Source organism: Aricia agestis, chromosome 18 (genome assembly GCF_905147365.1).
Source record: "Aricia agestis chromosome 18, ilAriAges1.1, whole genome shotgun sequence".
In the NCBI taxonomy this organism is placed as follows: Eukaryota; Metazoa; Arthropoda; class Insecta; order Lepidoptera; family Lycaenidae; genus Aricia; species Aricia agestis.
In genome coordinates this window covers 10,075,080-10,087,328 of record NC_056423.1, presented here as the reverse complement: position 1 = coordinate 10,087,328, position 12,249 = coordinate 10,075,080, and the positions used below count along the sequence as shown (strand labels likewise).

General features: G+C 37.2%; 1 protein-coding gene across 2 annotated transcripts; it reads left to right on the top strand.

Annotated features, from left to right (window-relative positions):
- The first annotated feature begins 493 nt into the window (after window positions 1-493).
- LOC121735812 (zinc finger protein 73-like) lies at window positions 494-11,900 on the top strand. Of its 2 annotated transcripts, XM_042126773.1 has the most exons (6): window positions 494-637; window positions 730-831; window positions 1,174-1,276; window positions 6,103-6,177; window positions 10,355-10,566; window positions 10,651-11,900. In XM_042126773.1, the coding sequence occupies exons 1-6, from the start codon at window positions 536-538 to the stop codon at window positions 11,584-11,586; spliced, it is 1,530 nt and encodes a 509-aa protein (XP_041982707.1). In that variant the 5' UTR covers window positions 494-535; the 3' UTR covers window positions 11,587-11,900. The 2 variants fall into 2 exon arrangements, with proteins under 2 accessions (XP_041982707.1, XP_041982706.1); XM_042126772.1 differs by having other exon boundaries at window positions 10,355-11,900.
- The last annotated feature ends 349 nt before the right edge of the window (window positions 11,901-12,249 follow it).

The following is a 12,249-nucleotide window of genomic DNA, read 5'->3' as shown; positions in this document are numbered from 1 at the left end:
TTATTCGTGTTTATCTCAATATTTACGTAGCAACTCCATTACCCTTTAGTATATTATTATACCTTGGAGTGAAACTTTCTAACTAGATCCGAAATCCTAAATTCCGTATATATTTTGCTTTTCCACCGCCTATTCCCTACCTTTGTGGCAAAGTACACCGTCGGTGTCAGTGCCAAAAATCAAACAAACAAAAAAAAAGTCTATGGATTTGACACATTCATAAATCTTATTTATTCATAATTCGTATTTCATTAGCCATATTTTGCGGTTTGCCCTACAAAAGTAATCTGTGCCTACAAATATATACTAGTAATCTGTGGGTTTGCCTCACAAGTTTTTAAACTAGTAATCTGTGCAAGTCACATTTCACATTTGCCTTGTCAAGCTCAAGCATAGAGTACCTACATTCTTATAATTATTGGAAAAGCTCAAGCTGTTAATAATTCGGCTAACGGCGTTTTTATTGTTCCGAGGCGTTTTACGCCTCTACAAATATATACTAGTAATCTGTGTTTACGCCGTACTTCCCTATAAAATGAATCAAGGGACATGTTTATTGTGTTTTTCTGTTGCAAAAGTATTTAATATTAAATATACTCACTTGCAAAATGTGTACGAAGAATTATCAGGCATTGAGGTTGTGTTTCTTTACTTTTCTCCTTAACAAAAGAGCATTGCTTTTTACTAATTTCAACAACTTTTAATTTCTATTATTTTCACCTTTACCAGATACAAGCCGACCCTCACCCGCTGTGCTACATTTGCTATACAAAGCTTCTTCAGAGCCAACAACTGTTGAAGCAAATACAAGAAAATAGTAGAACCAGTCAGGTAATAGTTACTTTCAAAGTTTTAACAAATATTTGCTAATTTCTTGCACCTCTAGGTAATAAAATGAGTTTACTTGTAAAACATTTACATTGATTAAATTATCATATTAATTAATATTAAATATTAACAGTGGAAAGTGGAATCTGTGCATAAGTATAAATCTTTTTTTTTTTTGTTACTTATATGTGAAAACTTTATAAATGGCTTTATGTTTCTATAATAATTGTACTCATAGTGAAATTTTTGAAAAGCTGTAAGTTTTCTGAATAAAATAAAAATAAAAAAATAAAAAATAAGAGGGTAAAGTTAATATTATTTTAAATTTCATTTTTATAATTTCAGCCTGACATGAGACCTTTAGTACACCTGTCCATGGTAGCCAATTATGCTTGGTCTCTGCCACAAAATTCTGCAAAAATCCAGTTACATCCTGTTAAGGAAGAAGGTAGGTTATTTCTGACTTTAACAAAATAAGAACATTGGGCTTTCTTTTTAGGGTTCCGTACCTAAAGGGTACCGGGACCCTATTACTGAGAGTTCACTATCTGTCTGTCTGTTTCCAGGCTGTATCTTCAGAACCGCTATAGCTAGACTTTTGACATTTTTACAGATCATGTATTTCTGCTGCCGCTATAACAACAAATACTAAAAGCAAAATAAAATTAATATTTAAGGGAGGCTCCCATAAAACAAACATGATTTTTGTAGCCCTGTTTTGCTCTCAATAATGGCTAACGGTAGGCACTTCAATTATGTACTCAGAAAATACCTAATTATATATTTTGTATTTTATTAATTAATAATAAAATTAAATTATTGAAGGCATATACAAAAAACACATTTTTTTCCAACTTTCGATTTTTAATGGTATGGAACCCTTCGTGCGCGAGTCCAACTCGTACTTGACCGATTTTTTAAATGTATTCAATTATTCACTTTGCGCTAAACTGATTAATTAAAAATACAATCAATTTTGTAGACATTGAGACATCGACAAAAAAAACTACACCACAATTTATTACAGGCAACTAAGTACCTACAATCATTACAGAGATGTACAAAATACCCTGTACAATGTATCTGGAATACAAAATGCAAGATACTTTTAAATTTAGTATTTCAGATACCAGATACTTTCTAGAATAGTATCTGAAATACTAAATAGGTATCTCCTAAATACTTCTTAAGATAAAAATACTTTTGTAAGAAAAGAAGATTTTATTTTAATGAATTCAAGTTTACTTCCGACAATTAAATCACTTGTTTTCCAAAGAACACAAGTACAAAATAGCAAGTTTACAGTATTAATATACTGCATAATTTTGATTTCTTATATGGAATAAGTTAAATTATCTTTATAAATGTATAGTTTTAATTATATTGAATACAGATAGTAAACATAATATATTGATCTTGTAAAATAGATATTAAGTATATATCTATTTAAAAATTTGGACTTGTATTGTTTGGAAAACAAACTTGGACAAGTGTTGTTTGGTAACTATATTTTCCTTTGACCAATGTCAGATTACAACACTAGTCCTGGAGTCTGGACATGTGGGGTTTAGGAACAAAATGCATATACGAACTCTAGGGAAAAAGAACTTTGCAAAGAGACACTTGTGTGTTTTGTTTTCAAAAAATTATGTCTCTACTCTCTTGATACTTATGTAGAAATCATTGCCAGCATGAAATAAAAACTGAATATATTATGGACTAGTGTTCTTTGGAAAACAAGCGATTTAATTGATATTAATGATTTTTATGAATAAATCTCGTTAATCGCTGAAATATGACAAAACAAAATATTTCTAAGTAAAACTAATTTTTCAAATATTTCATCGCTCATCATTTCTATGAAGCCTTAGGGCTTAGAATCTTTCCCCCAAAAGAAAAGAGCCGCTCCACAGGGGCAGAACTTGCCAAATAGGTGTTATATATTTCATTTTTTTTATTGTTGGGTAAGTATTAGGTATTGCAGAGTTTCTAAGGCGCTTTGCATACGACGGATCGGGCCGGTCAATTTCGCCGCGAACGATAGCACAAACGGAATCCTATATTACCAACGCACACGACGGGCAAAAAGACGGCGCTGCAGGTGCCCGGTGGGCACATGTCCGCGGCTGCCCGCCGCGCCGTGGATCACACAAACAAGTTTACATGCAGTAACACAGATGGCGTGTGCTTTGTGTACGTGGCGCGGGCAGCCGCAGACATCGACGGGCCGGGCGTACGCAGCGAAATTGACCAGCCCGCCCCGCCCCGTCGTCTGCAAAGCGCCTATGTCAGCAGTGCGGCTTATTCCACTTTTCCCCGTTGAGAATCCCCGTCAACGGGGATTAGTGAACTTTTTGTTCACTAATCCCCCTTGACGACAATTTTTGCTTGTAATGGAGATTTGTGAACTAAAAAAGTTCATTAATCCCCATTACTTTAAAAATAAAATACTAATGTAAGAATCAGGTACCTTTATTTTAATTATTGGATAAGAACTCACTTATTGGTTATTTTTATATTCAAATAAAATTAAATTTAAGCCCGATTACGATACTTAAAAAATACTTAATTTACAAAATACAGAAATCAGAGTCACAAACGTTGCTATCAACTTTTATATTACCCTATTTTTAAAACATTCAGAGCTCCTCTAAGTCTGAGCAACTGGTTCATCACCATTTATTATAAAATCAGATTTTTAACTATTAGTTACGTTTCTTCAATAAAATGATAGAGCTATTACATAATAAGAAAACATAAGTATTTTAAAATAAAATATAGATAGTCAAGTAATCACAGACTTTACATTTCTTAATACCTACAATCATAACAAAGCAGCAAATAGGCAACGTGTATAGGAAATCAAAAATATTTTTTTATATTTACATGTACCTACCGCACCGATTTTAATCGGCGAGGTACATATTATATTATTGTCGAAATTGGAAAAGATTGATAGTAATGGGGGGAGGGGGGGGTCCGGACCCCCAGGACACTCCCCTTATATACGCCCATGACAACGGACCCTGTCCCGCCCAGCTAACCGTCAAACAAAAGATGAGTTGACCAATCATGTACTTGTACTACCCGTTTAGTACATTTGGATTTGTTTTTCATCTCGTGCGCGTGCGACGTTGCCGATTAGTGTATTTTCCGAGTCAAGCATGTTCCGCTGTGAGTAGTTAATACATATTATGTATTATCTATCTGGTGATGAACCGGTTGCTCAGGCTTAGAGGAGCTCTGAATGTTTTAAAAATAGTCAAAGTAATATAAAAGTTTTTTTTAAGTATTTTAATCAGGCTTAAATTTAATTTAATTTGATTATAAAAATAACCAATAAGTGAGTTCTTATCCAATAATAAATAAAATGTACATGATTCTTACATTAGTACTTTATTTTTAAAGTAATGGGGATTAATGAACTTTTTTAGTTCACAAATCCCCATTACAAGAAAAAATTTCGTTAACGGGGATTAGTGAACAAAAAGTTCACTAATCCCCGTTGACGGGGATTGTCAACGGTGAAAAGGGGAATGAGCCAGCAGTGCTGGCAGTAGATGCCGTCTTTTCACCACTTGGTGAAAATCAGATCTGGTGGTGTCAGAATCCTCTAAAATATGATTTCCTCATGTGGCCATCTATGTGATGTTGTTGGACTAATTAGTATTTTTTTTATAAATTTCTAATAATGCTATACTTATTACCATGGGTGTATATAAGGGGGGTGTCCTGGGGGTCCGGACCCCCCCCCCCCCATTACTATCCATCTTACTTGTCCAATTTCGACAATAATTTATGTACCTCGCCGATTAAAATCGGTGCGGTACATGTATAAAGGTTCGCGCTCACTTTGTCGGCGCGTGCCGGGGCGGGTCGGGGCGCAGCGCAGCGCAAAATGCGCTATAGCACACTATTGCCGGATCGGGTCGCATCGCATTGACGGATTTTAACGCTCACTGTGCCGAGGCAAGTCGGCGCGCCGCTTGCTATAGCACACTGTTGCCGGGGCGCAGCGGGTCTTGTCAGGCCGTGTCGCATTGACGGAAATCCGCCGAGCAAAAATCCGCGCCGATGCGCCCCGGCACAGTGTGCGATACGCGCATCCGCCTCCATACAAATGATATAGAGGCGAATTTTTGCGATGCGCCCCGGCACGCTGAGCCCCGGCACGGCCCGTCTCAGTGTTTCATTTCCTAAACACGTTGAATATTTGCTGCTGCGGAACCCTTCATGGGCGATTCCAACTTACAAGCTAATATATGCCCGTGCTTATCACTAAACAGTAAAAGTACTTTATCAGATGTATTTATAACATACTAAGATACCAAGCAAAATAATGTATTTAAATACAAGATACAACATATTTTTATAATAAGTATTTTACTAGTATTTTAGATACAAAATGAAAATACGTATCTTTTACTTATCTGTATTTTAGATACTTGTATCTTAGTATTTAAAGTCACATCTCTTAATAATATTATAAATGCGAAAGTTTGTGATTTTGTATGTTTGTTACTTCTTCACGTCCAATCAGCTGAGTTTAAACGTGGGAGAGCCATGCTTCGGCACGAATGGGCCGGCTCGACGGGAGAAATACCACGTTCTCACAGAAAACCGGCGTGAAACAGCGCTTGCGCTGTGTTTCGCCGAGTGAGTTTACCGGAGGCCCAATTCCCTTCCCTATCCTCCCCTAATAACCCTTCCCTTTCCATCCCTACCCTCCCCTATTACCCTATTCCCTCTTAAAAGGCCGGCAACGCACCTGCAGCTCTTCTGATGCTGCGAGTGTCCATGGGCGACGAAAGTTGCTTTCCATCAGGTGACCCGTTTGCTCGTTTGCCCCCTTATTTAATAAAAAAAAGTGACTTTAATGAAATTTCGTATGGAGTAAGCTGACATCCTGGATAACATGTAGGCTACATATTTTATTGCAGAAAAAACATCTTATTTAACTACTCAATCTATGTTATGTCATGCCGCTTGGCATTTCCTATTATGTTTTCACTGAAATAGATGAATATAAATATCAATATTTTCACTCACAAAAATAATTTTTCATATTGTCATAACTTTTTACTGACGGCTTATTTTTAAGATGTCTCATAATGAAAGTTACTCTATATTTAATGGGCAATAAGTCAATATGGGTCTCGTTAGTGGTGGAAATTTGGACCAGACTCCATACATTTAAAAACATACTCCTTTAGCTGGTAGCACTGTGGGGTCGAGCTATATTTTTCATTTTAAATGCCTTATCTTTTTTTTCAGATTTTAAAGAAGAATATGTAGGTGGCACAGCCATAGAATTTGTGGATAGTTTGGGTCGAGACTCAAAAAGTCCAGGTAAATATTATAATAGGTACTGTTTTTTAATTTTTTCTTTTTTTTTATTCATGCAATAAATAAATTAGCGTTTTCTGAAAAGGATACATCGTAAAATTACTTTTGTGAATTGCTAGGGAAGGGCGAGGATCTGTCGATCCCGCTGACCAGCAGATATTGCAGAAAAAACATCTTATTTAACTACTCAATCTATGTTATGTCATGCCGCTTGGCATTTCCTATTATGTTTTCACTGAAATAGATGAATATAAATATCAATATTTTCACTCACAAAAATAATTTTTCATATTGTCATAACTTTTTACTGACGGCTTATTTTTAAGATGTCTCATAATGAAAGTTACTCTATATTTAATGGGCAATAAGTCAATATGGGTCTCGTTAGTGGTGGAAATTTGGACCAGACTCCATACATTTAAAAACATACTCCTTTAGCTGGTAGCACTGTGGGGTCGAGCTATATTTTTCATTTTAAATGCCTTATCTTTTTTTTCAGATTTTAAAGAAGAATATGTAGGTGGCACAGCCATAGAATTTGTGGATAGTTTGGGTCGAGACTCAAAAAGTCCAGGTAAATATTATAATAGGTACTGTTTTTTAATTTTTTCTTTTTTTTTATTCATGCAATAAATAAATTAGCGTTTTCTGAAAAGGATACATCGTAAAATTACTTTTGTGAATTGCTAGGGAAGGGCGAGGATCTGTCGATCCCGCTGACCAGTCCGGGCCCTGGGGTATATGATACTGTTGTAGATCCACTTATAGTGGGAGCAGTTATGAAGTTGACCTTTAAAAATTGTATTAAGCTATGAGCTTCATCACACATGTTCCTTAAGTGATTCTAAGCATTTTCAGTCCGGGGGCAAAAAGAAACATGCGGCTAGCGGGGGAGAGGGGGGTTCAAAGATGGCCGCCACCCGGTCTCTTTAAAAAAAATCTATCCTCGTCCTGGTGGCTACTAGGGTAAGATTGGTATCATTTTCGTATAAACCAAAGACGTAGAATCTATTTCTGATATTAATTATACTAAGTTTCATAGTAATTTTACAAGAAAAACGTAAAAATGTGAAAATCTCACTTGGAGATTTTTGCTTTAAGAGCTCATTACTTTTATATAGTGCTTAAAAATATCATACAAAAAATACTATAATATACCACATTTTATGCAGATTCTAAATATATACACTTTTAAATATCACCTTCTACAAAAAGATGCTAAAAAAATTAATTACCGCAGCGCGGGAAGCTACACTCGTGCTAGGCGGGTGTAGCTGCTCTCGCTACGGTTGTTTTTTTTTGCAATACATGCTTACTTTGTGAATAAGTTACACGAATAATTGTTTTTTTTTAATAATTTAATTATCGGGCACAGTTACCGGCACACAGACATAACTCTGTGCATTTTAATTTTCTTTTAATACAGTTGCAACGGTTTTTGCAACCTGTCTTGCACCTGCATCGAGTGAGCTCTAGGCACACATTTGCCACATCTGGTAAATAAGACCAACCAGGAGTCCAAATATTTTCTTCCATCCTCCAGCCCCAGGAAGAAGGACTCGGAAGGTCTTGCTTAGGCACTAAGGCTTGTCCCCAGACATGAACTCCATATGATATATTGCCCGATGTGTGTGTTGGTGTAGAGCGGCTTCCGTTGGAGGAATATTCTCCAACTGTCTGTCCTTCTTTGTGAACAGATACTTTCTGCATTCGTTCACTGTAGTGCAGGGGCTTGAGCTGAAAAATAAAATATTCCAGTAATTCTTATATTGAAATAGGTAAACTGAATCTGTATCAAACTACTTTATACTTACCGGTCGTACATTGTCAAAACAAATTTCTGGATGCAACTATCCGCATCTTCTATTCTTCCATCCAACAATGCTCTAAACCCACAAGTTACTTCAGGGTAGGAAATCCAGGCATCAAACGCACTCTTTTTACCTCTTCCATTAAAAAAAGATACGGTATTGCATCCTGTCAAAGCATGAAAAATTGGCAGTACTTCGGCTCTTTCTGGTCCTGTAATATGTAAGGGAGATCGCAGACGACAGACTTTTTGTGCGATCGAGTCTACGGCGCCTATACAGTCGGCATGGCCGCGCCCGCGCCGCGCCATGCCGACTGTATGGGCGCCGCAGACTCGATCGCACAAAAAGTCTGTCGTCTGCGATCTCCCTAAGTATGCATTAGTTAGTATGCATTAAACTTTTAGAGGGAATTTATCACCTTTTCAGTGCTAAGTACGTTTCAAACACGTACCGAGTGCATTGGCAATAGAGTGGCATGGAATATAAGTATGGTTTTTGCTTGTACCTATGTGGATCCACAACTCATCTAATGCTGGGAACTTTTGCATACACGAGACTGCTACGACTACAACGTTTGTATCTACAGTACGAATCATTACTTTTTTATTTCCTCGATTCATAGCGTCAGCAACATGAAGCATTCTAGTGCCGTGGCTGACATCTTCATGGTTGCATGGCTCAATCATACTTCTGTCCCGACTAATATTACCTAAAACTGCACTGTTTTTGGTGACGTTAAACTCTTTATCTTCAGATAAATCAATTGAGTGACATCTGATCGAAAGCAGATTCTATATTGAATTCCACACGAAGGAAATTTGCCCAACTTTTTGGAACTCTAGTATCAAGATCAACTTTAGTCCGTATTCTAGTTCCTCGTTTTTCACGTGTGGATTTTTTTAAGCTATCAGGCTTGTAGATATCCCAAACTAAGTCCAACCGCGAAACAATGGCTAACTCACGTTTTATATAATTGACAAAAATTGTGTCGGCATATTCGCAAAAGGTCTGTGCTAACCCTGGGTTCAACATATGAACAACAGCCGGTCCATCTAGGATTTTCACGGAACTACTCTAGGGGCATTAGTCATGCTTTCACTAGGAATATCGGCTTCTTGATATAGGCATCTCAGTAAGTCAGACTTAGTTCCTGATTTCATCATTTCGGCCACAGCTAAAGCTGGTGGAGTAGGCTGATTTTCATGGCTGAAAAATTGGTCTCGGTCACCAGCTCTGTGCTCTGAAGTAGCAATATATAGCTTGCTGAAAAGATGGCAATCATTTTTTAATGTTGCAATTTTGTGTTTATCCTTAGTTTTATTCAGTGTTCAGTTCAAGGTTATTCAACTCTTGCACCGCTCGTGCCCGCCCGCAACCGCCGCGCCGCGACAGCGAAATATTCTAGCTTCCCGCGCTGCGGTTGTTAATTTTTTTAGCGTCTTTTTGTAGAAGGAGATATTTAAAAGTGTATATATTTGGAATCTGCATAAAATGCGTTATATTATAGTATTTTTGTATGATATTATTAAGCACTATATAAAACTAATCAGCTCTCAAAGCAAAAATCTCCAAGTGAGATTTTCACATTTTTACGTTTTTCTTGTAAAATTACTATGAAACTTAGTATAATCAATATCAGAAACAGATTCTACGTCTTTGGTTTATATGAAAATGATACCAATCTTACCCTAGTAGCCACCAGGACGAGGATAGATTTTTTTTAAAGAGACCGGGTGGCGGCCATCTTTGAACTCCCCTCTCCCCCGCTAGCCGCATGTTTCGTTTTGCCCCCCGGACTGAAAATACTTAGAATCACTTAAGGAACATATGTGATGAAGCTCATAGCTTAATACAATTTTTAAAGGTTCTGTATGGGAGCGATGCATAACTTCCTAGACTATTAGGCGTTTGTCAAACGACGGGGCGGGGCGGGCTTTTTGTCCGCGAAGCAATAAAGACCGCGTCTGCCCGCCCTCGCCGCGTACACAAAGCACACGACGGGCGGAGGCAGTCAGTTCAGGACGTTCATTCTAGTGGATATAGAGAGAATAAAGCTAGCCGCCCCGCGCCGCCGTTTGCGTTACTGCATGAGAACTGGTTTGTGTGATCCATGGCGGGCAGCCGCGGACATGCCGCGCCGCCAGTGCCCGCCGGGCACCTGCGGCACGGTCTTTTTGCCTTCTGGGCTCTGTGTGCGTTGGTAAATATAGGATTCCCTTTGTTTGTGCTATCGTTCGCGGCAAAATTTACCGGCCCGCCCCGCCCCGTCGTGTGGCCAACAACATCTTCGCCATGCAAATGCAATGACATTTCCTTTGTTGGGAATGTATATTCTAGTTTCTATTACTGAACAAATGTTTTTCTTGCAGCTATAAAAGAACAAGGTGTAGAAAATCCAAGTCATTACGAAGCCGAAAGTACTGGAGAATCAACGTACGGACGTGATATTCCCACGAAGCCGACACAAGATGGCACAAATTATTATAGTTGTAATGTCTGTAACAAAACATTCATTTCTACGAGACTTTTGAAAATACACCACGAGCAAACTCACCCTGAGGTAAAACCTTACGAGTGTGATATTTGTAGTAAAAGTTTTTGCTTAAAAACGTTATTAAACAGACACAAACGAATACATACCACTAAAAAACGTTATGGTTGTGATGTTTGTAGTAAAACATTTACGCATAAACCTTACTTAAAGACACACATGCTAATACATTCCAATGAAAAGCCTTATAGTTGTGATGTTTGTAGTAGGCCGTTTCGTCACAAAAGTTTATTAAAAAATCACAAACTAATACATGCCAATGAAAAACCTTATAGTTGTGATGTTTGTAGTAAATCTTTTCGTCATAAAGCTGTATTAAAAAGTCACAGACTAATACATTCCAATGGAAAACCTTATAGTTGTGATGTTTGTAGTAAGACATTTAGATGGAATAGTAACTTAAGAAATCACATACTTTTACATTCCAATGAAAAGCCTTACAGTTGTGATGTTTGCAGTAAGTCGTTTTATCAAAAAAGAGTTTTAAACAATCACAAACTAACACATACTACTGAAAAGCCTTATAGTTGTGATGTTTGTAGTAAGTCGTTTTATAAAAAATGTACCTTAAACAGTCATGTACGAATACATGCCACTGAAAAGCTTTATAGTTGTGATGTTTGTAGTAAGACATTTACGTGTCAATCTTACTTAAACAGACACATGCAAATACATGCCAGTAATGCCAATGAAAAGCCTTATAGTTGTGATGTTTGCAATAAGTCATATTATCAAAAAAATAGCTTAAACACTCACAAACGAATACATGACACTGAAAAGCCTTATAGTTGTGATGTTTGCAGTAAGTCGTTTCATCAAAAAAGTACCTTAAACTGTCACAAACGAATACATAGCAATGAAAAGCCTTATAGTTGTGATGTTTGTAATAAGACATTTAGGGATAAATCTCACCGAAACAGTCACAAAAAAATGCATACCAGGCAACGCATTGTAATTAATTATAGTTGTGATGTTTGTAGTAAGTCGTTTATTCGAAGAGGTGACCTCAACAGCCACAAGCTAATGCATACTTACTGGAAAGACTTATAATTAGGGAGCTGGTGAGCATTTAGGTATATGATTTGCACAAGTTTCACATCGAGGTAGATTGCAGTTTACGTCATTACGAATTGATTTGGTCCAGTCAATTAAGGTCCTACGTCGCAGCATTTTCGCGTTACAGAAGATTGAAGTAGCTTAAAAAAAGGGGATATTAAATAATTTGCACATGTACCTATGCCTCTGGGGTTCATGGTCACAAACAGCTTGGAAACGAAGAAAATCGAAGAGGCAGACATTCAGGGCTCTGCATTATTATGGGGCGGAGTTGTAAAAATGTTAAAAAAATAATCGGCCAAGTGCGAGTCGGACTCGCGCACGAAGGGTTCCGTACCGTTATAGAGCAAAAATAGACCAAAAGTTGTGTTTTTGTATGGGAACCCCCCTTAAATTTTTATTTTATTTCAATATTATTATTAATTAATAAAGAACACATATGTCTAATGTGAGCTATTCCTATCCCTAGTAGGGCCAAACCAGAGATAGGTCAAATATTGGGAACCGCCGTTACTCACTTTTGCCCTGTCCACGGACCTTGTTTTGTTTCATGAAAGATGACGTCACACGTGATCACGTGACCACAATGCCGCGTTTTTGTCATATTTTGAATTCAGTATTTAAAATAATTTTTAACTCATTCTAGGGCATAATAAT